The sequence below is a fragment of the Malaclemys terrapin genome, chromosome 3 (genome assembly GCF_027887155.1).
Source record: "Malaclemys terrapin pileata isolate rMalTer1 chromosome 3, rMalTer1.hap1, whole genome shotgun sequence".
Taxonomy (NCBI): Eukaryota; Metazoa; Chordata; order Testudines; family Emydidae; genus Malaclemys; species Malaclemys terrapin.
Genome location: NC_071507.1, coordinates 100,295,934 through 100,321,993, shown reverse-complemented (window position 1 = coordinate 100,321,993; position 26,060 = coordinate 100,295,934). Strand labels below are relative to the sequence as shown.

Sequence of the window (26,060 nt, the reverse complement as noted above, 5' to 3'; positions counted from 1 at the left end):
GAGTCGGTTTCGTGGCCACAGCCCACCAACAGACTCTATCGGTGAATGTGGCTATCTCACTGCTCCTCCTTCCTCACTCAACACCCTGTACAAAGTCCAAATACTTGGGCTGTGTGTTTGAAGGGGTAAATTTCACCCTTATAGAGCACACCTAAAAAGAACTACAACTACTAACATTTATCACTTTCACAATCTTGTTTTCATTTCACTTTTCTGCACATCAAAATTAAATTCATGTTTTCATTGCATTTCCTCCCTCTTCTCCCTTTTTTCTCCCTGGATCCTTATAATCATTTACAAATTGTGCAGTCTTACCACAGGAAAATATAAAATAAAAAAAGTACCCTAAGACATTTCATTCTAATTTGCAACTCTTTTTGGTCTGTGTTTTCCCCCCACTAATAAAAAGGATTTGAAATCCATATTTCATATAGGTTGGCAACCTGCATGACACTCTGCTCAATTTTTGTCATGGTTCACTGAGGACTTTCACAGTAATAGGAGTTACGCACCTAACTCCTTGAATTTGAAATGAAATATTCCACTGCACAGCATTAAAGCAGAAAATGAGAGATTTTCAGTTAGAGCCCTTTACCTTGTTCTCTAGGAAGGCAGCAGCCGTTCATCTGTTTTGTTTTGTTTTCTTCTGAAGAAATAAAACAAAACTCAAGAAAATACAGCAGCAACTCTGTAATATTTATTTATTCTCAGGAAATAAAACAGTAAAGTTTCAGAAACTAAACTTCAGAGAAACTAAAGGAGATATTTAGGTTTCATTTCTAATGGCTTTTTTGTTTACAGTTAAAATATGACAAGTTTCTTTTTTTACACAGAGGAACCTTGTTGAATTCGTCTTTCAAACATCAAGGGTTTTTAAGTGGCAAACCTGCATCTATATTTGTTGTCTGTTTTATAAATTCCTAATGCATGAGGAAAATTTTGCAGATTAGCTGTAGTTCACCAGTTTTTAAGAGATATTCTCTACTCTAGTTCTATAGTTTCAATAGCTAAGCAATGTTTGCTTATTTTATGTAAGGCATTTTGGGTCAGATCCACAAAGGGACTTAAGTACCTAAAGTCCATTTGAAGGTGCTTCTGAGATCCACAACCCCCTCCCGCCCTGCCCCATTCAGTTGCTGCCCAACGCTGTAGATGCCTAAACTTATCTTGGCACCTAAATTTTTGCTGTAAAAATTCTGTAGGTGCCTAAGTTTCTACCTCTGAGCATGAGCACTGCTTCCTCCCCCAAGACATCCAGACACTTATCACCTGCCTAAGCCTCAGCGTGGTCTACAAACTGGGAAATAACAGGTGTTCCCTCCTCCTCTCCCGCTGGGCTCTTTTGGATAGAGCTAGGCATGTGCGCAAGAAATGGCTTAGGTGCCTACACAGCTTACTCCAGGAGAGCGGCTCCTGGCTGTGATGGAAGCAGAGAGGGGCAAGGTTTAGGATTCACCCCTTGCCTCTCATCAGCTTGTTAGCTTAGGTGGATCTCCATCTAGCATGCTGGCTTCTTTGGATCAGATTCTTAGGTGCCTATCTCTTCCCATTCTTTTTACAGGAGGTCTGGGCACCTAATTCAGGCTTTGCAGATCCCATTTGTGTTCCAGTCATTTTCTAGGCACTTAAAAGTTATGCATTGCAATGCTGAGTGTTGCAACACCTATGTCCCTTTATGAATCTGGGCCTTTGTAATTTAGAAGATACTTGTTTCAGAAATACAATATGCACCTAACCAAAAAATCATAGCAAAAGAACTAAGTCCATTTGTAATCATATCAGCTTGTTGATTATGGTCGATCGGTTTCCAAGAAAGAATAGTGCTGCATTCTAGCCTACAAGCACTTTCTCCACAGTGCTGGCTGTGAGTGAAAATGACTCAGATTTTGGAATCCTAGTCAATTTCATTCACAGCTGGCAATGTAGGCAAACTGCCTCTGTAAGCAGCACAATGCTACTCTGTCTCTGACAGCTTGGACCTTAAAGAATAAAAAGGCAGTAAAACGGGAAAAAACAATCAAAAGAAAAATAGAGTGAGGAACAGAGAGACAACTAACAAAGGAAGAGGAAAGGAGAAACTACAAGAGTAATGACCTAAACCAATTTTCCCTCTAACCGTGGTATCTCACCTAATATTTGATTAATTGGACCATCAAGAGTTGCCTTTTGATAGCCCAGAGTGAAAACAGTACAAATCACTTTGTTTACACCTGTGGTTTCCTTGCCAAAAGGGTTCCTGTTCTTGCCTCTGCTTTTTTCCCCTGAAGAAATGGAATCAGTGTCTATTTTCCTTAAGAAATAAGGAGATCTTATGCAGCAACACAGCTGTGTGAATTTCCATTTCAAAGAGCAGCAATGTTTTAAAGCAAATGTTAACACATAGGCAGCTAATTTAGGAAAATAACCATTTTGACATCACCAGCCAATCTCAGCTCACTGTCGTTTTACAGTGGGGAGATCATTCTACCCTGCATAGTGACTCACTCACAACCATCTCTCTAAGGCCTTGTCTACACTGCAGAGTTTTGTCAGCAAAAGGCAGCTTTTGGCGACAAAAGAGTGGAGGTGTAAACTTTTGGCAACAAAACTCTTCACTCTCACAGCGCTTTAACATGGCTGACTAGTGTAGTGTTGTGGCTGTGTAGTTGTAAAAAAACCCACCCCCACGAGGGGAATAGCTACCAGCGCTGGGAGTGCAGCTCCCAGCACTGGTGCACCGTTTACACTGCCACTTTACAGCACTGAAACTTGCTGCGCTCAGGGGGGGGTGTTTTTTCACACCCCTGAGTGAGAAAGTTGCAGTGCTGCAAAGTGCCAGTGTAGACAAGGCCTCTGTCTCTCTCCTATTTCTCCCAGATCTACAAGATAAAAAAAGCTGCACTGCCTTTTCAGAGCAAGCCCAAACCAAGCCAATCCCATTTCGGAGGCACCGCCTACTGCCACTCACCAAGCCAAAAACAAGCCACACACTTCAATGACAAAGCTACTTAAAGGGCTTGGCTACACTTGCAAGTTACAGCGCATTAAAGGGGCCCCAGGCGCCCTAGATTACTACCCGTCCACACTGGCAAGGCACGTAGAGCGCTCTGACTCCACGGCTAGAGAGCTCCTGGTACTCCACCTCGGCGAGTAGAATAACGTTTGATGCGCCCCTGCTGGAGCACCCCAGTGTCAGTGTGAACGAGGTGTTGCATTACTGCACTCTGATCAGCCTCCGGAAACATCCCATAATCCCCTTAAGTCAAGGGGCCACTCTTGTCATTGTTTTGAATATGACAAGTGCTAAACTTCATCGCTCACTCATTTTACATTGTTACTGCCCATTCCCTACTCCTGGGGTTGTAGATTGCGTGGTTAGATTGTAAGCTCTTTTTAGCAAAAGCTTTGCCTTCATATCTGTCTGTCAAGCACCCAGCATACTGTTGGTGCTGTACAAATAGCCAGCTGCTTCTGTGAAATAGTAGCATTATTTTTAATACAATCCTATGCATCTTTTCCTTCCCCCAATACCACCACTTCTAGTTCAGCTGAGCTGAACAATGACCTTACTATCAGCTATTTTCATTGTGTCTCGAAGACTTGTCTCTCTCACCAACAGAAGTTGGTCCAATAAACGATACTACCTCGCTGACTCTGTCTCTCTATTATCCTGGGACCAACACAGCTACATTGCATATGACAAATTATATCATTTTGAACTTCAGAACTCATCTGGTTATGAGAAGAATTCTGTTTAAGTGACCATCAAAATGTATGTTTCAGCTCCAATCTCTTTGTAACTGCCATCCATGTGGCCAAATCCCATGCGCAAAGCTAAACAGACCTCTAAAAGCTCATCCTTACTCCAGGCCCATGAAGTTGTATTTACTTCTGAGAGGGAAACCACATTTAATCGCAAGTCACGTACCAGCTATGTGACTACAAGACCCCTCTTCTGACCAATGGGTTGATTCCTTGACACCATTCTACCAGATCCCTAGCAATAATGTCAGGAAGGCATTGCACATTCATTCTGCCTCCCCACCTATGTAAGGCTGCGAAAGCCAACCAGACCAGTTCTTCCAGGGCTGACTCACATGGGAATTTAAAAGCGTTTATCAGTTTTGACATTTTTGAATGTGGCACAGAATGCTTTTGAGAACAACCCACTTTGGTGGGGGAGGGGTCAGAAGTATAAACCACAAAAGGTATTTGTACAGGGAGGAGGAAGATTTAGGCTTTCACAAAATGTGTTGCCCCCCAAAAGAAGAGTGAAACAGATGGAAAAGAAAGAGAGGGGAAAGGAGATATAAGGGAGGAAGTTTCTTTTTAACAAGCTCTTGATATTTTTAATGGGTCTGAATTATTTCTGAACTGTAAAAAGAATTATTCATTTAATGACAATGACATGGTTAAAAAGGGATAGCCACATATCCGTGCCACACGTACCAGGACAATTACACAAAATAAATCATGAAATGTCATTGGAAAAAATTCCTGTTGTATATCAAGAATGATTCCAACTGCTCCATGTCCAAAGGCAGGCAAAATCCCAATATAAAAATCTCAGGTTTACTGGACTATGAATATATGAATAATGCAAGCAACATGCATGGTAATTTCCTGGAAAGAGGAGAAAGGAAAACAAAATACCCCCAAACCAGGTGAGCATTAACAATACTGATGGATATCACTTAATAAATAGCTTGACATAAAAAACATAATTAATGTCTGCCAAAGTTGGCAAGGTTTTTAAACAGACCCATTTGTTGTCACAACAGTTTTTCTCCCATTTCATCACGTTTATACAGACAATCTACCATTCTTCGGTAGTTAATTCCACAGTGTCACTCCAATGTCTAGACAGTATTTTGTGTCCCACTGATACCACAGTACACAATAAATCTGAAAGAGTACTAGAGCGTGGTCATTCTTCAGGTCTAATAGAAAACATAATGCAGATAATGATAATAACAGTAGCTTAACAACTGATAAGAGTCAAGCAAAAATCGTACTCTGAAATTACTCCACCATGGACAATCCTAAACCAAACTGCCCTATGATCTTCTATTCAATTAAAATTATAATATCTGCTCTGTAATACCAGACTGCTTATAATTGTGGTATTCACCAGAAGTATGTCTAGAGCACAGGATTGAGAGCCAGGAGTCCCAACTTCCTTCCCCATTCTGACACTGACTTGCTATGTGACAGTGGACAAGTTTAGGGCTACGTGGATAAGAGCTTCTTGTTTGCATTCAGAAAACAAAATAAGTGGCTTGCCCACTTTGGTTAATCTGTCAAAACAAGCTGCTTCACAGGAATGTTGTAAGGCTTAAATAATGTTTAGAATCTGTTTCAACATCAAAATAGAAACTATTATCTTTAAATAGTTTCTCTGAAATTATTTTCAACTGTATTTTGTTACATCTGATGTATTTATATATTTTTGTTATGCAGTATTAGAATTAAAATTGGTCTTATTCTTAAACTTTCAGTAGCCTGTGCGTGTTATTTAACAACTATAACTAGGCTTGGTTTAAATGATAATATCAATGATTATTTTTAAGCATTTTTTAAATGTTGACAGTAGCACAAAAGTATGGGATTTATGCATTTTTTTCAATGTTTTATCTATTTATATTTTCACAGTTGTGGGAAATTGGGGGGCGGGTGTCAGACAATTATTTGATGACAGTAGATGGTGAGATGCAAAGTTAAAACTTTAACAGTTAAAACACAAACTGTCAACATCATGTCAAGATACACAAAGTAAAGTGCCCCAAGGGTCCGTCCTGGGGCCGGTTTTGTTCAATATCTTCATTAATGATCTGGAGGATGGCATGGATTGCACCCTCAGCAAATTTGCAGATGACACTAAACTGGGAGGAGTGATAGATATGCTGGAGGGTAGGGATAGGATACAAAGGGACCTAGGCAAATTAGAGGATTGGGCCAAAAGAAATCTGATGAGGTTGAACAAGGACAAGTGCAGACTCCTGCACTTAGGATGGAAGAATCCCATGCACTGCTATAGACTAGAGACCGAGTGGCTAGGCAGCAGTTCTGCAGAAAAGGACCTAGGGGTTACAGTGGACGAGAAGCTGGATATGAGTCAACAGTGGAAAAGATGTGGAAAAATTGGAAAGAGTCCAGTGGAGGGCAACAAAAATTATTAGGTGGCTGGAGCACATGATTTATGAGGAGAGGCTGAGGGAACTGGGATTATTTAGTCTGCAGAAGAGAAGAATGAGGCGGGATTTGATAGCTGCTTTCAACTACCTGAAAGGGGGTTCCAAAGAGAATGGATCTAGACTGTTCTCAGTGGTAGCAGATGACAGAACAAGGAGTAATGGTCTCAAGTTGCAGTGGGGGAGGTTTAGGTTGGATATTAGGAAAAACTTTTTCACTAGGAGGATGGTGAAGCACTGGAATGGGTTACCTAGGGAGGTGGTGGAATCTCCTTCCTTAGAAGTTTTTAAGGTCAGGCTTGACAAAGCCCTGGCTGGGATGATTTAGTTGGGAATTGGTCCTGCTTTGAGCAGGGTATTGGACTAGATGACCTCCTAAGGCACCTTCCAACCCTGATATTCTATGATTAAATATCCTTAAATCAAACTCTAATAAGTTCTTAAGCAGCAGGTTTCTTATTTTGCCTATCTGTAAATTGAGACTGAATGGAAATATTTTTTCATTTGTGTGCCTATGGTGAAATTGACATTTACCAATAAAAATCTAATCCTTCCATGCCTAACTGTAACTGTATGTTTATGCACCCATACATATTGTGTACACATATAGTGTACTATAGTTAAAGGATGATTAGAACAGGCATCATAAAGAAACTAGCCCGTAGTTTAGTGGCAAGGCAATGCACTGCCACACAGAAGGTGCAAATTTAGGTCCCAACGTCAAAAAAGTTTCCCCCATTGCTCTTGAGCAACCTCCTCTGACTGACCTTTCTAGTTAATCAGATCCAGATCTCGAAGTTGATTGGCTGTCCCCATGTCTAACCAATCTCAGGGGCCAGTGGGAAGGGACAGTAGCCAACAGTGCCCTTTTCCATTTATGACTTGTTTTTCTAGATGCAGACTCCCCCTCCTGCCCCCTTTTGCCTATATCTTTTGTCAACTCCAAGGCTTATTGCAATGTGTTCTCCATGGAACTACACTTGAAGACCAGTCAGAAATGTCAGGAAGTACAGAATACAGCTCCCTGCTTTTTCAACAGTACTTCCCTCAGGCAGCATGTTCTACCTGTGCCCCTTGACCTGCACAGGCTTCCCATACATTTCTGGTTGCAATTCAAGGGGTTGGTTTGAATCTATAAAAAGGTCAGGTCTTGCTTATTTTAGAAACCATCAGGCTGCTTGTGCAATACCACAGAAGTTGAAATCAGCTGAGTTTACACCTGAGGAAGTTGAGGACAAGGTGTTCTCAGTGAGGGGATCTCTTATCTCTGAAACTTGTTTTCTCTCTCCCCCACTCTGAATTTGCTTACCTTCAAGCCACACTGCAATGCCTATCTATTTACCTAGACTTTGTACAGGAGGGCTGTGGGAAGTTAATGAGGAGGAAGATTTAGAGCACTTTGATCTAGTCTTCTTTGACACAGGTCTAGATCAAAGCACATTAGCAGATTGTTAATGCATGTCAGCAGGATCCACATGAACAGTCGGACTGTGGCAGGCTAGTGGGGGTAGATTCACACCCCAGTTTGCTGTGAACTAAATGTTTGTGAAGACAAGCCCTCTAGGCTCTGTGGGAAAAGGCTGACAGTGGGAAGTTAATGAGAAAGGAGAGTTTCAATTTGGATAGGTTAGGGAAGGTCTTTCATTGGTGAGAATCCAATTTTGATTTGTATGTGTTTGGAACAAAATTTTATTCATGCACAAGAGTTAGGGATAGGCACAATTTTAAATACATCTAAATAAATGAGCCCGGGATATACAGATAAGGCTCTGTTCCCATAATGTGGTCGTCTTCTTCATTCCTCCCCTCCCCATGCGCGCGCACACACACACACTTATTTTTTTAAATAACTAAATTATAAATTGTTTAAAAATTATCTCCTACATTTAATCTCTCTCCCCCACAGCAGATACCAGTAATGTCATCATACAACTCTTTTGCTCTGTAGCTCATTATTTCTTAGTCCTGTTACTGATGCTGTTGCTCTGTAGCAACGATTCTCAAGTGTGGCCACGGTAGCCCCATATGGTCACCACAACGCAGCCACATGTGCGGCCACCATAACTTTTGGGGTCCCCGGGCCCCTTCCCTAAGCTCTCTGCCATGGGTCACCGGCTCTGCTCCCCCCAGCAGCAGCCCAAATCCATGGTGGGCCTGGTAATGTTTCATTATAGTGTAGTAGGGCTGCCTTTGGCTGTGGGAGGAAACCAGCCCTGAAAGAGAGACGTATTGAACAATTCCTTTTCAAGAACATTTTGAAATAAAAAAAAGTTTATTGATATTTACAACAGGTAACTTTAATGGTATTATTATTAGTACATATTATTCTTTAAATTGAAAAGATTTCATTTACATGACACTTCCAAATAACCACATGACTATGTTGTCACTTGTTTAATATTTTAACTGGACAGAACCTTCCCTTATATTCTACACTGACTGAAATAACTCCATGGTATTTAAAATACATATAAATGCCCATAAAACCCTGCCCACCCCTGCCAAATAATGGCGGGGTTCCATGACTAGTCTTGCTCAGTGACTTCCCTATCATATCTGCTCAATTTAAAAATCAAACATTCACTTTTTTCCCCAAATTCAACCCAACACTTAAAAATCAGGTTATGTTTTTTCTGCCTCTACAGTTATCACCATTAGTAAAAATACTGCAATATCAGCTCAGCTGAAGATTTCTGGATATTGTCTGAGGCTTTACAGAACCGTGTTCACTCATCCATAGCTTTATTAGCTCTGTAATGCACAGAGTGGTAAAAATATTTTCCCCATCAAATTAAACGGACAGACGTCAAAGATAAACAAGGCGCAGATATTCTGAATGAGAAGATGCTTTACATAAAGAAAGGTTACTCACCTTTTAGTAACTGGAGTTCTTTGAGATGTGTGGTCCCACTCGGCACTCACTATGGGTGTGCTCCATGTGCCTGAGACTGAAAGATTTTTCACTAGCAGTGTGGCTGGTCTCTGCCTGAGCCCTGTGCCTGCTCGTGCTCCAAACTGGGGACAAATGAGGTGGCACGGACTGCCTGCCTGCCTCTCCAGTTCTTACTGTACTGTGGATTATAGTAAGGTTCCAAAGCAGAGAGGAAGGAGAGTGGGTAGTGGAATATACATAGGGACCACACATCTTGAAGAACTTCAGATACTATAAAGTAAGTAACCTTTCTTTCTACAAGTGCAGGTCCCTATGAGTATTCACTGTGTGTGACTCACAAACAGCATCACATTGAGGAGGAGGGTATGAGGAACTATGCTGCACTACAGATCCCTGGCCTGCTGTTCCAAAGGAAACCTCCATGGATGAAGCTTGCATAAGGGGGTAATGCTTAGTAAAAATACCTACAGAGCCCCACGTTGCCATCTGCAGATCTCCAATAGAGGAATTCCTTGCGGCAAACCCACAAAGGTCGCTTGTGCTGTGGCTTAGTGGACCCTCGCACTTTGTGGGGGAGGGGTGACCGTTTGGTCATAGCTAACAACCCGAAATCCACACACAGACTTTGCAATGAAATTGCTTCTCCTTTATTTGCTTGGCATCACTACATTGCAACGTGAAGGTTGTTTGGGTGCCTTAATTGTGCACTCTCATACTTAACATATTTGGGTTTTTTATATATAACCTTAACTGTGAGTTTTCTGGGTTTGTTATGCTTGGTTTTGGAAGAACTACAACAGCTCTGTAAAGTTTTTAACCTTAAATTACTGATCAGTACTCTCACTCCATGGGAGCCTGCCACTGACTTCAATTAAAGTAGGCTTGAACTCAAAATCTCTCCATTATGCAGACATATCTGATTTTTACTTGCTTAGGGGCAATTAATTTGCATTCAGCTTTTCTGAGGGACTGTAAATTTAGCCTTCTGAGTTGCCTCTCTGTGTATGTGAATGGGTCGTTACTTTCTGTTCCACACAAATTCCCATTTGCCACCATATGGTCTAAGTCTCTATCCATCCTTTCAGTTCAGATTTCCTCTTTAGCTGCCTGGATTGAACAAGCCCTTGAGAATACTCATTGTTTGTTTTTTTACCTGGAATAGTGAATGGCTTGATGGCCTGCAATATTAAAATAGAAGTCAGTTGTGTGCTTCATCTCATCAGTGTGTCCAGAGACTTCGATCCAGTGTCCTATTGGCAGGCAGTAAACTCCATCTACCAAGTTGCTTTCATTGTAGACACAGCAGCGGTCATGATGGGGACCATTACCTGAAACAGAAGCAGCAACATACACAGCTTGTGAATCAACACTGTTTACATGGAATCAAAGTAAATGTGAATTTAAATGTGAATTTAAGGTCTTTGGAACAGGGATGTCTCGCAGGGTGGCTGGCCTCAGTAAATGAAGTAGATCTAGCTCTCCTCTGCCAGAACAGGCGCTTCCACTTGCCCAAGTAAGAGGGTTGGGAAGCACCTGATGCTATAAAGAAAAAGGGAGACACGCAATGGGTGGGAATCGGTACACGCAGCCACCCACGTTTGGACATTTTGTTCTCAGTCTCCTATTCCCTTCATGCTTTCTTTTTGTCCCATCCCCTCCGTTAAAAACAGTCTAAATTCATTAAAGGTACAAGTATAAGAAGTCCGATTCCCTGGACTCACCATGCGAAGTATCCTTAGCACTATATAAAGTTAATATGCTCAAAGGGCTTTAACATCATCCCCTGACAAGACTGCACAGCATTCTGCAGAGGTACAGAAATATCATTGTCCATTTTATATACTGGAAAACAAGGACACAGAAAGCATAAGTGACCTTCTGCCCAGCAAGTGAGTGTCCACAGAAAGAACCCTGGAGTTCCCAGTTCCTAGCTTGGTGCTCATTTAACAAGACTGCACTTGCCTCACTGCTTATATCGAAGTCTTTTACCAAGCACAGAGATTGGCTACCATAGATCTACTGGGGGGAAACAGGCATAGAGGAATTTTTTTCTTGGATTGTAAACTTTGTGCACTAGTTTTGAACATTAATTTACTCAAAGTGACTTCGACATAATGGACAATGAACTTTGGCCATTTGAATAATATTTTCTGAACCATACTGCAGGTTGAGTACAGTTTCAGATTCCAGGCACTGCAACTTGAATCTTTTTTGTTGTCCATATTGTTAGACATATTTGCTGACAGGTATTTTGAAATAAATTATCAAAATAATTGAAACTGGCAAGATTATAGTGTGTTATATTGACAAATAAAATATGCAGAATTTTAAAATATTGTGGGCAGGATTTTTAGACAGAGAATTCCCCTAGGAGTAACCCCTCTGTCTCACTTTAGTTCAGTCTAGAGTTACTCAAGTTCCCTTTTTTCCTGTTCCCTCTGGGGCTCCTGCTTTCCTTTTTAGAAAGCAGACAACCTGTGATGTCTGTCTCTCTCTCTCTCATCTCCTTCATCTTTGTTTTTACTGGCTTTCCCCCTACGTGAGAGCCAGTCAAAGGAGAAGGCAGAAACCGAGGCAATGTTCCCATTCATCATGCTCTCAATAGCAGAAGCACTGGCTTCCTGCTCTCCCATTTCTAACTCTTTTCCCTCCTTCCCCTTGAGGTTTATGCCATCTGCTGACTAACTTTCCCCTGTCTCCTCATCCTACTTCCTCTTCAACTTGGATTCCTGGTCCTCCCTTTCCTTTCTTCCCAGCCCTCCATTTTAATTCTTGATGACTTCAACCACTGTGTTAATGATCCTTTCAACTTTGCAATCATTCACTTCCTTTCCCACATGGCACTAGAGCTACAACCATACACAAAATTGTAGCCACTCCTTCAACGTATAGTCTTCACTAGGCATTGGTCCCTCTCTTCTGTCACTTCCAAGTAGCTTCCTTTCTCTGATCACTATTTATCATTGAAAGAGGTGGAGGAGTAAACAATCAAATAAAAAAAGAGGTATGTTTTCATTTGGGTTTTATATTTAAACAAACACCCTCCATTCATACAGTGCATTTCATTCAAAAGTACACCAAATTATTTTAGTAGCAATTTTTCATGCACATCATACACACGTTATTCCACCCACCATTGAAATACAGCAACAATGTACAGTGCACAGCAACACAACAATTTCAAACAGGAAGGGAAGACAACTGCCGCATCCTATTGAAACCAAAGACAAGAAAGTAGGTAGGTGGAATGAAGTTACCCAATCAATATTGACCTAGGACACTGAAGTTTACATCCCTCTCATATAAGAATTGCCATGAGACTGTAATTATTGCAAGTGATCAGGATTGCGCATTTAAGTCTAATCCAAAAGATGCCACCTCCACCAGAAGTATCTCCTAAAATATGCTTGTTTCACAAGGTAAGTACAGAATACAAGTTTCAAGGGGGGGTATAAAAATAAAACAAAAAAACCACTGAATCAGTTTATATGTCTTTACTGCCACAATTTCTCATGGGCTGTCCCAAATTATTTCGGTACTGTAAATGGCAATGCAAGGAAAAAGTTCTAGCTACCCAGAGCTACATAAAGAAGTTTGAAGAAAAGAAGTGAGATAGTAATCATTTATAATTCATAAACGACTTTTAATAGCATTTAGCATTCATGTCTCTTAGTTTTTGTCCTCCAGAGCCATTTCAATAATAAAAAGCTGTGGCCCCAGAGGGAGCAGAACTGCAGACATCTTCTGTCGGACTTTGTCACAAATAGCTCTACTTGGGGAAAACCCCACAGCTAGAAGATGTATCTGGCCACAACTAGGTGAAGAAACCACTTGTGGTGACTCAAACCATTTGCTCAGGTGGCCTGCTAAGTCATTCTGCACACCCCGCAGGTAAGATGCTTCTAGATCTACTGAGCTGGCAAGACAAAACTGCCTGCGTAGGGCTGCTTCGTGACAGAGTGGGGAAGAGTGGGCTCCCCTCTGCTTGTTGAGATAAAACATTGCCGTCATGTTGTCTGTGACGACTAACAGCCTGCTTCCCCTGATCTGCAATAGAAATACTTGCACAGCTTTCAGTTCTCTGACACTGATGTGTAAAGCTAAGTTCTCTGAGGACCAGAGACCCGGCAGAGAACTAAAATGGGCTCTCTATCCGAGGACCGAAGCATCTGTCCCTAGCATGAAAGTTGGCTGTCAGTGAACAAATGGAATGCCTATCTAGGGACTTGAGGACATGGGAGGGCACTCTTACCAGGGAGTCCAATTGATGGTGGTTTGGTGGGTAGACAGATGCCAGCCAGCCCTGCAAAGTTCTGAGTCACAGTCTGACATAGTGAACCACATAGGTGCAAGAGGCCATGTGACCCAGAAACCTCAGTTTGGTGGTGTTGTGACCAGCAGACCTACGACAATTGGTCGAATTGCCTGGAACATGGAAGAAAGGCCCTGGCTTGAGAGGATTCCAGTGCAGCCCCCATAAACTCTACTCTCTGGACTGGGCAGAGGAAATACTTTTGTGTGTTGATTAATAGTCCCAGATCATTGACTGGATCAGGTTAATGCTATGCACTTGCCATTTAGACCAGCCTTTGACAAGCCAGTCACCTAGTTAGGGATAAACCTACGCTCCTGATCTTAGAAGGAATGCAGCCACTACTGCCATGACTGAGAGCTGCTGACAGGTTAAGAGGTAACTTAGTCACAGTGTATAAGTACCTACACGGGGAACAAATATTTAATAATTGGCTCTTCAATCTAGCAGACCTAAGGCATAACAGAATCCAGTAGCTGGAAGCTGAAGCTAGACAAATTTAGACTGGAAATAAGGCATACATTTTTAACTATGAGGATAATTAACTACTGGAATAATTTACCAGTGATTGTGGTGGATTCTCTATCACTGGCAATTTTTTAAAATCAAGATTTGATTGTTTTCTAAAAGATCTGCTCTAGGTATGGGGGGGGGGGGGGTTCTATGGCCTGTGTTTTACAAGAGGTCAGACGAGATGATCACACTGGTCCCTTCTGGCCTTGGAATCTACGAATAATCACAAAAAGTCAGTATTATGCAGTTTCAAAGTCCCTGCATGTTTCAATCCCCAGGATTTGTTTTTCATTTTTTTTCCTGCTACAACCAGTGTTAAAAAAAATTAAATCAAAGTTTACACTCACCCCTCTATCCTTGGGGTAAAACAAAAACAAGCACAAATACCCTATGGAAAAAAGGCCACACACAATTAAAAGGATATATTTTTCAAAGCTCAGACCACTTTATAAATGGATCTTTTTCTTTAATCTTGATTGTATTGATTTTTTTCCCCTGGGAACAAATGTTGGTTTAATTTTTGAGAAGGCAAACTTTTAAAAAGTTGTCAAATAAAACCCAGCCTGTATAGTGCTCTTCAAATATTTAATCCGTTACTTATCATATACAGACCTCTCTAACCAGTCATGTATGCCTTTCTAATTGAAGAACAAAGAATCTGGATAAGTTTATGAGCAGATATAGGCTTGACTAATATACATCCTGCCTGAGCCCCGCTGCGCTGCCGACTAGGAGCCGCCTGTGTTAAGCGCTTCCCAACCGGAGACTGCACCTCACACCCACAAACCCAACACTCTGGGCCTCAGCCCAGAGCCAAAAACTCCCTCCCAAAGCCCACACCCCTCACCATCTCCTGCTCCAGCTCAGAGCCCTCTCCTGCACCAAACTCCCTCCCAGAGCCCGCACACCTCACTCTCTCCTGCACCCCAACACTCTGCCCCAGCCCTGAGCCCCCTCCTGCACCCAAACTCCCTCCCAGAGCTTGCACCCCTCACTCCTGCACCCCAACCCCCTGCCCCAGGCTCAGCCAATGCACATGCCACAGTTGAGAATGTTACATTGATTGTGACAATCCCTGAAGGATTTTGGATCTATAAACTACAAATGACACTAATAAGAAGTAAAACTCATGAAATGTCCAGTAGATTCTATGAGATTAGGTGCCGTGTGACCATATGACCCCTACACCCAAACTCCCTTCCAAAGCTTGCACCCCTCACTCCCGCACCCCAGCCCCAGGCTCAGCCCGGAACCTCCTTCCACATTCCGAACCCCTGCCCCAGCCTGGTGAAAGTGAGTGAGGGTGGGGGAAAGCGAGCGACCGGGGGGGGGGGGGGGGGGGAGAAAGAGGGCAGGAATGGAGTGACTGGGGTGGAGTAGATCTGGGTTGATCTCAAATTCAGAAAGTGATCTTGTGTACAAAAAGGTTGGAGACCACTGCATTACAATGAAGAAAACCCTCAGTTCTATTTTGGGCCAAATTCTTCTCGTTATCTGTATGTTCTACTGTATGGTGTCAATATCAGCAGTTACAATTGGACTTCCACTGATACACATACAGTACTCAAATTTACTTATCATTTACACGAGAGCTTGTTATGAAAGTCTCCCTGCTATCTAAATGTTTGAGTGAAATTCAGTCTTAGATGGTTTGGAATAAGCTCTGCCTCAACCCAACCAAGATGGAATTGCTATTGATTGCTACAAGATAGAGGTATGGGAGAGTTGAACTTCCATCACCTGAATTTAGATGGGTCACATATTTTGGCAGTTGATCCTGCTAGGAATTCTCAGGGTCATTTCAGACTCTTGTCTTTCTAATGTCAACGTATGAAAATTTACATCAATGAAAATTCAGATGTGGTTTTGATTTCACACGGCTGATGACGGTTGTCAAGATAAAACTCTTGCTTTCTACGTCTCATACAAAGATTCTTATTCCTGAGTAGACAGACTTTGTTATTATGCTTTTTAATGCTGGCTTTCCTGCTGTCTCTATAGAGTCTTTCAGAAGCAGCAGCTAGCTTTCTTACACTGGTTAATTATGATGCCAGAATTATTCATTTCCCACATGTACTGCACTTCTAGATCAGTAGTTTGTTTAAATACATCTCCTTTCATGAGCTAATACCATGTGATTAGTTTGAACTAACCACACAGTACATCCTGGCATGATCTTTTACAGGAAAAATATAGAGAATTTGGGCTTGGGACTTTTGAGATAATAAAAGAATGAAATTCACAAATTTCCTGACTTGAGGGACTTAGAGTAAAAGTCATGTCAATTTCAATCCTTTGCTGACTCCTAAGAGATACCAGTAAAGTACAAGGATGGTATAATGTGCACATTTGTATCATATACACTTGAAGATCAGGGCTATTTATTTTTTGTCCATCTTTGAGGTAGAATTTTAAGTCTGTTGCAGCACTCTGTTTACAGACCTGATATTTTATCAGGGGGATAATTTATAACAGTAAATGTTATTCATGGGCACACTGGGTTTAGGACTGAATCCAGTCAATCCTGATAGCCTCCTTTTTAAGGATCAGTTTAAACAACCACCCCCACTACCACCTGGAATCAGAACTTAAAGACTTACAAGCCATACTGATATTAGTAAACTGATATGAAGCAATCAATGAAAATTAGTTCCCAATCATGTCATAACTAAGTCACAGTGATATTTTAGGTGGACAAGATAAAACACTATATGCTATTGTAAGCTGAAAATGTGGTTGCACAAATTTACTGAGAAACTGTGTTTAAATGCAGTCACTTAAAAAAAAGGAAAGTATGATTCTGGGGCTGAATTCAAATTGATTCCTATTTACTCACATCAATAATGTTTCTTCACAACTGAAAGGCATTCATAGAGCTAACATTGTCTCTCTCACCGCAGCAATAGGTTCTCAGTAAACCATTGTGTATTACACATAATGAGTCAACATCAACATGCAGTTATACTTAATATTCCCTCCCTTACATTACTCATTGAAAAATAGGTTTGGTGTGGGAGGAGAGAATAAAGTCCTACATTGCCTTAAAAAAAAAAAAAATTATACTATTGATTAAATTCCCATGTAGCTGCCTTCAGCAAGGGTTGAGGAGGTATTTGTTATATACAAGTAAAATGGTGACACCTAGTGGAAGTACTAATCAGCAAGTAAAACATCTACATTAAAATCAGGGTTGAGAAGTTCTTTTTTTTTTTTTTTTTTTAATTTACAGCTGTTTTCCCCACTCAGGGGATCAAAATATTCGTTTGGGGGAAGGAGGACATGTGCATTTCACCAGAAAGGAATAATAGGGCAGGGAAGAAAGAATTATTTGCCTGAAATTCTGCTTCCTTAAAGATATCATGAAGGATTCTTACTTGTGCTCTACTGCTACTGATGCCCTCAAGGATTAAAATAAAAAGAGATTTTAAGACACAAATGGCAATTAGGCATCTAACTACCTTTCACTTCTTTGAAGTCTCCCCTTTCAGAGAGTTCTACTAGCCTTCTGCTACAGCGCTGAGAGAAGAAACCTGCACAAACTGTAGATTTAAATAAAGTTTCATGATCTAGTGTCACTAAATTCCACACTGTCAACTCAATGCCATGAGTAAATTAATGAGTCCTTATAAGCAGCACACACCCAGAGTTCTGCAAACTCAGAAAGAATCACAGAGGTCGCACATTCGCACATCTTCTTTTGTAACATTCAATCAGCCATGACAGCATGCGTGCTGGCCCCTTAGAGCCAAAAGTAGAGACCACCTGTTCCAAGCAGCATATATTTTTTTTCCCTTGAGTGAGGGAAAAACTGAAAGAGGGGAGCTACACAAAATTATATATATATATATATATATATATATATATATATATATATATATATATATATATATATATATATATATATATATATATATATCTCAATGAAATAATAGAAAGTAAAGAAAAGGAAAGATGGGAATGAAACAGCTGAAGAAAAGGAAAGGAGAGATGGCGAGAGAAAAGCACATGGCAACAGGGAGAAGTTAAAGGGGATTCACCAGTCCATTGCAAGCGGGACTACAATAAGTTTGGGAACTACTTCTTGATGTAGTCCTTTGCTTAAATGCTCAGAACAGAAGAAAACCAAAACTAGTCTTTGAAAATGTTTTTGGAATACTGCAATTTTATCTAGAAGTTACCCATTAACTCAAAATGGAATGGACACAGTCATTCAAAGCAAATCCCTGCACGATGACTGGTTGAGGGATATAATTAGGCAATCCAAATGCAGCGACTTGTACTATTGCCCGGGCTTGAGTAACTTAACAAGACACCTACTAAGAAGTGGACACAAAATATTGAGAACCACACCAACAGAATCCAGAGGAAAAAAATAGAGCACTGCTCACAGGAGCACTCCCTACTTGGACTGATAATTCATGTTGAGTAAGATAGGGAGCAGAGCACTGATAAGAGATAGTGACTAAACACACCTAGCAGTGGGAAGCAAGAAGTCTCACTGGAGTCTGAAGAAGAGAAACAATTAAACCCACAGGCATGACTGTTCTCGGTGTTTTTAAAGCACCGGGCACGTAGGCACTAACACCAGCACCTTGACACTTAACCAATTAGTTTAATGTGAAAGCGTACACTCTTCTCTTCAGTAGCCAACAGAACTAGGTTTTAAAAGACAAAGAATCCACTACCATTTATGGAGAGTTCTTTTTATTTCATACTGACAGAAGTAGTAGTACATTTTAATGGAAGGAGCTCAAGTATAGGTCCAAAAGTTGCCAACCCTGCTTGAACGCTCCAGCACTAGAAAAAAGTGTACTCACTATAAATACGCAGTTTGCTGTTATTTAAGCTGTAATGTGCCATATGACCGCTACTATTTTCAGACCATTAAATTCTCAAGCCACTTGAAAACTATGAATATATTTTACTTCAGTTATTTTTTCCACTATTTATATCACTTTATTAGCCAACACTAACTGCAAGTCTAACTGAAATTACAAAACTTTTTGAACTGCTTTCAGAAGTTGTACATTTCCCAAGCAAGAAAAATCCAACTTCAGTTGCCTAACCCAACTTGGCAGGGGCTGGGATGCTGCCGAGGCAGCACACTCAGCCCCAGACTTTGTAGTATAATTGTTTTTAAATAGAATTGTTTTTCAAGGTTTGCCATAAGGCATCAGCTGTTCCTGAAAGCTAGAAAAATGAGAGATCATCAAGATTTCATTTGGAACCCAGAGAATCCCTAGAAAACAAAAGTGGGAAGATAATGTGAACAAGATTAATTATTTTGGGAAAACCAAAATGTGTTTATTAAGTGCTTTGAGTGTATATTATGTCATTTTATAGTAAACACACCATGCCCATTCTCTACTGTTTAAGTAAGTGAATTCACTAAAAAAAAAAAAAACCTATATTAGTATGATGTTAAGAGTGAAACTAGAAACACAAATATTACTATTTGTTTCTGGTAGCAGCCACAATATGCTGGCACTTTACAAACTGAAAAGGGCCCAATCCCTGCTCTGGGGAGCTTTCAATACAAAGGCAGACAAACAGTGTAGAAGGTGCACAGGATATATAGTTATATATATATATATATATATATATAAATAAATCTATATGAAACAAACTTTTTCAAAATTACTTCTCCAGCTTATCATTGTCAGCCATCAATTTTTCCATAGGCATCTTGGCAGAGGTGTATATTCAGGAGGGACTTGAAAGTAAAGAGAGTGAGGGCCATAACAAGCAAGCTCAGCAAAATAATATACCTGCAGTAGCCTTATTTTGGCCACGATGCATATAGATTTGTGGTCTAAGCACAAATCTATAAATCTATCTAATTCTAGCTTTGATGCTGGCTGTCTCACTGGCTTGGAAGAAACATGATCTCTCTGCCTCAGTTTCTTCATCTGTAAAACAGTGATAATACCTACTTATCCTGCAGGAATATTTATGAGGATTAGTTAAGTTTATGTTTGCAATATACTTTGAAGATGTAAATAAGTATTATACACAGTATTTTTGATGTATATTTTAAGGAACATTATCAGATTAAAATCCTATTTCAAAATAGTTTTCTTACCTGTCAATGTGGAACAAATAAGCATTACATCATAATTGATTGTGAGTGTGCCTTCAGAGTTGCAGATATTCTAATAACTGTTATAAATGTTTTCCTGAGAATTGGTTCGTTTTCACCTTAAACACAGATGGTATTGAACATCTGACATGTTGATTTATATTTTATAAACCTTGTTTAAAGAAAAGAATCCAGATCCGTTTTCAAACTGTAATTTTTACAGCAGAATACAGAGGATCACTGATATAATAGTCAAAGTTTTTATTGATCTATCTTTGACACAGGAGTGTCTTTCAGTACTTTTTTTAATTATTGGAAGGAGAAATCCTCTTGTTAAGCTCCTTTCCACACCTTATCATCAAGAACAATGACATCCAGGAATCTGAGGGTTAAAGACCTAACCATTTTTGGTGACTGAAAATGGAGGAACCACTCCGATGACTACCATAAAAGCTCAGCAGTATGTTGACAATCCACAGACTGTTTTCTACCTTTGCAGCCAGGCAGAAAGTTCAAATTGCTGAATACTCACCATGATAAAAAATAAAATTCCATACTAGTTAGTCCTGAAGGAATATTTATGCAAAAGTAGAATATACTCAGAACACCACCCATTAAACAAGCACCCAGAGATTAACAGAAGCTTTTATATTGTCATATGTCTGAACTGGACAGCAACTGGGCCTCCATGGTTACATGTAAATTAGTTCAAGACATTTTCACAATGTAAAAGAGTAGGGGGAGAAACATTTCCCCATAAGTACAGGTTAGCCTCACTGCAGCTAAATTCTATGGGGAGCTGAATGATGGTTTAATAACACAAATAAAAGGGGTTTTCACTCACCCTAGCTAAACTGGGCTCTTATGACCAAAATCAGTCACCCAAAAGCCTCACCTGCACATTTCTTGCATGTGCCCTGGGTCCTATCCTGATTATTAGCAGTCAATCATTGTAAAAGTATTGACACAACTGGTGATAAAGTTGACCCACTTTCCTAGCTTCTCTTCTCATTCAAGCTCCAGAATAACAACTTCAGACTGACACCAAAGCAAGTTTGAAACACTTATCTTTATTGCTTGTCATATACTGTGTAATCTTAGAGTGGAAGTCTGCCGGGCCTTCCTACACACATTCATTACACAAATCATTGATAAGGTAATGAGTTATTTTGGACTTTGCCCCTTCTAGAAAAGGGCCTCATTTACTGCTCCTTTGGATGGATGAGAAATTTTGATTTCTTAAGTTCACCTTTCCTGGACTTCTGCAAAAGAAAAAAATTGTCAAAACGGACTGAGTAGGTCTAATTTAGTGGTTATATATAACAAATTTCATTAGTCACATGTGCTAAATACGTCAAAACATCAAAAGTTGTTTTCAAAGACACAGATTGTTAGCTATATATTCTTTTTTAATTTATTTATTTTGCTTTTCTTGGTATATAATTATGGTATGTCTTCCTCCATAACATGTATGTGTAGATGACTGAAATTTGATATGTATCCTCCCTAATGTGCGAAGCACAGCTGTATTGTCATTTGCTTCCTCTGTGCACAGAATTAAACTTTAGTAGTAGTTTATACATTTTAAAATACAAGTTGCTCCTTATTTAAAAAAATAATATCCTTTAATGCATCTTTTCCCCTTACACTAAGTCTCAAGCTCCCCATCACTGAGAAGGCACAGAATCAGATCTTTAGCAGATTAAGCAAACAACTAAGTGCCCATTCTCTCTTGTGTCAAAGATATTACAGTGAAATTCACTGAAATAGTCTAAGGCAACGGTTCTTAAACTGTGGGTCAAGACCCCATTTTAATGGTCACCAGGACTAACGTTAGACTTGCAAGGGCCTTGGGTTGAAGTCAAAGCCTGAGCCCCTCACCTGGCTCAGGCTTCAGCCCCTTCTCTCCCACCCCCGGGGTCATGTAGTAATTTTTGTTGTCAAAAGGGGGTCGCAGTGCAATGAAGTTTGAGAACCGCTGGTCTACACTACACAGTTAGGTCAACATAAGGAAGTTTATGATTACTTAATTATATCAGTGTCTACACTACAGCCTTCCACTCCACCCTCCCCAAGAGGCTTAAGGCTTTTGTCGGTGTAGTTAGGGTGACAGTGTCTGTGTAGACACTGCACCCTTGCATCTGCTGTCTTGTCAATTTCACCGCAGGAGCCATGAAATTGACAAGAAACCAGGGCTCCCCTGGGATCTGGGGCAACTTTGGACCCTGCTCCTGGCAGAGAGCTGGGGTAACTTCAGACCCCGCTCCTGGCTGGGTACTGGGGCGAGAAGCGCCCCGCCCATTCCCCGGTGGTCAGAGGCCCTGGCTGATTCCACCTGCTCCTGGTGAGGAACAGGGAGAAGGGGGGAAGCCCACTGGAAGCCCATGGAAGACCAGGCTCTCAGCTCCCCACACTGCCCCTCTGAGGTCAGTGGAAGCTCTCCTGGTGAGGACGCACAGCACCAACACAAGGAGGGTAGTGTGGACATGCACCACCGCAGGTTTGTATTGTAGATATAACTTAAGGGAAGTGAAAGTCCCTTTAAACACTAGATTGCCTAAAGCACTAGAAAATGGTGCAGGGAATTGGCAGGAGAATAGAAAAAGTGATGTAAAAGGTCTTTTCCAATTCTGCCTTTGATTATTTTAATGGAAAAGCTCACCAGCTACAAAAGGCCACCACACTAGTTCAGATATTGAGTTCATTTTAAAAATGAAGAACAGGAGTACTTGTGGCACCTTAGTGACTAACAAATTTATTAGAGCATAAGCTTTCGTGGACTACAGCCCACTTCTTCAGATGCATATGCATCCGAAGAAGTGGGCTGTAGTCCACGAAAGCTTATGCTCTAATAAATTTGTTAGTCTCTAAGGTGCCACAAGTACTCCTGTTCTTCTTTTTGCGGATACAGACTAACACGGCTGTTACTCTGAAACTTGTCATTTTAAAAATGTTAACGAATCCTGGGCTTGAAGCAGGAATTACTGGGTGTAATTCTATGGCCTGTGTGGTGTCAGACTAGATGATCATAATCTTCCCCTGTTGCATTAAAACTCTATGAATGCACAGAGTGGAAGAAAGAATATATGGAAGAATGACAAATGGAATTGTTTTCTGGTAGTCTTAAAAATTTAGAAAAGAGGATGCTTTATCTTTTTCTGTTACCAATTTAAAAGGAACAAGATTGCAAGTAACTGAAATCCTAGAAAATCCTCTGTGGATACATAATTCAACTATTCTATGTTTACAAGAAAAAAGTGGAAGCTACACTTCTAATACCTTCAAGAAGATGAGCACCAAAATCCTTCCACTTTATAAAGAAAACTCACATTTTTCAAGCAATCAGATGGTTGATAAAGGCAGAAAGGCTTTACTACTACCATACCACGTATTTTCTGGATTCCTCACACATACACGATAAAGACAGAATCCTTAAAGTTGCCTGTAAAGTAAGTGATCGGATAGAAAAAAAGCTCCTACTGTATTTCTCTGGACTCTGAACCAATCTCAGAGTTTCGCATAATATACAAGAGAAAAATACTGAGAAGCTTACCGCCTCTGAACTAAACTTTCCTTGACAAGAAAAATAAAGCTGCAAGTTTGCTCCAAAGAAAGCTGAGCCAGCTACATTGACATACTTATTTATTTTCGGGGCAGACTGCTATAACCCTGTTGGATAAAATCTGAGCCACAGTGACAGTTTTATTAGAACGGGGCTCTAAATAAATACTGATTACCAGGGAAGTATATTTCTTCTAAATTGAGAGATTTATTTGGGTTAAACGCTGAGCTTAGTGATTTACTAGGTTACTAGAATCCCACCTTTTATCAGTGTCTGGCGTCTTCAGCTCTTCAAGGAAGACACTCTCTGTAAAAACACCTAGCACATTTTGGGTGCTATCACAGCACAAATAATAATTACAAAATGATTAAACAATTCAGTCAAACTAATTGTTTGACTGAAAGCTACATTCTGATATGCCGTGGTTATAATGAGCAGTTTGACTTGTTGTGTTAAGTTAGGTAGCAAATTTTACACTATGTGCTGATTTCCTTCTGTAAAAGGTAAACTTTGTGATAAAGCTCTTAACAGGTTGATTTCTCTTGGCTTTTGTACTGGACACACACTAAATACTTTGTGGTGTACACAGGGTGATCAGACAGCAAGTGTGAAAAATCGGGATGGGGTAGGGGGTAACAGGGGCCTATATAAGAAAAAGATCCAAAAATCAGGACATCTGGTCACCCTAGGTGTACAGCAGAAGGTGTTTTACCATTATACAAGTGGTTGCCCATCTTTCTTGACATCTTCCATTGACGGTATAATCCAATAAATGAAATTTAACTTCTTCATTGCTGAACAGCTTGTTCACATGTGCAAAACAAGTGTATGAGACACATCCCAATAAAGGGATTACAGAGTGCTGATGCCCACCCCAAATCCTGTACTTCTTCCCTCTCCTTCCCTATTACTAGGCACATAGGTCAGTGGCATAGCTATGCCCCTACAGCGCTGTAGTGCGGATGCCTCCTGTATGGAGGGAAGGGGGGTTTCCGTCGCTGTAATTTATCCATAGGTGATTGGAAGACTTCTTCCAGCAGCGACCGAGCCATCTCAACACCCTTAGTGCATGACACTGCGTGACATTGCTCGCAGCCTGGAGCGAAACAGTGAGGTCAAACTAGTCTTTAGTTGCAATTAGGCCTTAGGTTAGAAATCGGGATTGCCGCTGGGCGCTCGCCCACCGCCGGAACTGCTCACCCCAGGCTGAGCGGGGGATCGCGCAGCAGCGGGGGAGGTGGATCTGAGTGCAGGCGGAGGGGGAGCAGCGGGAGGACGCCCCTCAGCCCGGTGTAGGTGTGAGACTCCAAGCTCCCTAGAGCCGAAACACAACGGGAGCGACACGGCGGCGGGGAGCGCCCCCTCCCGCAAAGCGGCTGCTCTCAGCGCGGCCCGGGCTGGCTGACCCCATCCCCGCCCCATGGGCCAAGCAGCAGCAGCCGCCGCCGCCCGGGGCAGGGGCCAGCAGAGAGCGCGGGGGGCAGGGCAGGGCAGGGGATCCCCCGCGCCCCGCCGCTACCTTCCCAGACGGTGTCCGCGCCCCGGCGCTGCAGGAACTTGTACCAGAAGGTGCCCGCGGCCTCCTCGTCCGGCAGCGCCGCCTCCGCCAGCCACAGCGCGGGCTCCTGGGCGGGGAGCGGGGCCGCCGGGCGCGCGGGCCTCATGGGCAGCGCGCGCTGCGGGTCCCAGTGGCCCAGCTCCGGCCGCGAGCCGGCCACCATGAGCGCCTCGGCCAGCCCGGCCGGCAGCACCACCCCGAAGCGGAACAACATGGCAGCGGCCGGGCCGCTCCTGGCCGCGGGGAAGGTGAATAAGTCCCCGAGTGATTTATCACCTCCCGGCCGCCAGGGGGACCACACAGCCCCCGCGTACTTCCGGGTTATGTCATCATCACGTAAACGCGTGGCACGCTGGCAAATGGGTGCGAGGCATGAAAGGGGCGGGGAGATAGCACGTGACTCGTAGAACCACGCGGCGCGGCGCCTTATGCGCATGCTGGGGATGTGGCTGTGAGAGGGCGGAGGAGAAGAGAACCTCGCGGCGGCGGCGGTGCAGGCTGCTGAGCGGTGCGGAGCCCTGTGCGCTGTGACCGCGGGGAGCGGCGCTGGGCACGCGGGTCAGGCGCTGTCGGAGCGCAGTTTAGCTCTGTGAAATTGTGGCTGCTGCCAGCTCTGTCTGCAACAGACCCTGAGCTGCAGCCTTCTCTGTGGCGGTGGGTGATTGCAACCGGGTACCCACCCGCAGGGGAGGGCGAACACCTACCTCACTCTGGGAGAGTTCAGCCCCAGCACTCGCTACAGTGGAGAAGTTATCAACAGACTGGGGCCGCAACAGGCACAACACAGTTCAGCTCTGCTCATAACGATCACCTTTACTAGCAAACCGGTAAAGGACAGAGAGACCAATACAGAGCGTCTAGTATTTGCATTACTTGCATGCTATCTTCTGGAAAAATCCTCTGTTAGTCATCATCCACACCATTGTTGTGATCCTGCCATCTCCCCCCTCAAGGCACGCAGGTTGGGATACAG

The 26,060-nt window shown here is 42.0% G+C and overlaps 1 protein-coding gene across 3 annotated transcripts in view; it reads right to left on the bottom strand.

Moving 5' to 3' along the window:
• The window catches only part of EPM2A (EPM2A glucan phosphatase, laforin), a 46,988-nt gene extending 21,664 nt beyond the window's left edge, over nt 1–25,324 (bottom strand). The window contains exons 1-2 of one of the 3 annotated variants that reach the window (XM_054023117.1): nt 25,049–25,324; nt 10,217–10,391 (exon numbers count right to left, since the gene is read on the bottom strand). In XM_054023117.1, coding sequence (XP_053879092.1) covers nt 10,217–10,391; nt 25,049–25,301 — 428 coding nt within the window. In that variant the 5' untranslated portion in view covers nt 25,302–25,324. Of the gene's footprint in view, nt 1–10,216; nt 10,392–10,784; nt 13,986–25,048 lie in introns of those variants that run through there. The other 2 variants (XM_054023119.1, XM_054023118.1) reach the window with 2 other exon arrangements.
• Nucleotides 25,325–26,060: the final 736 nt, after the last annotated feature.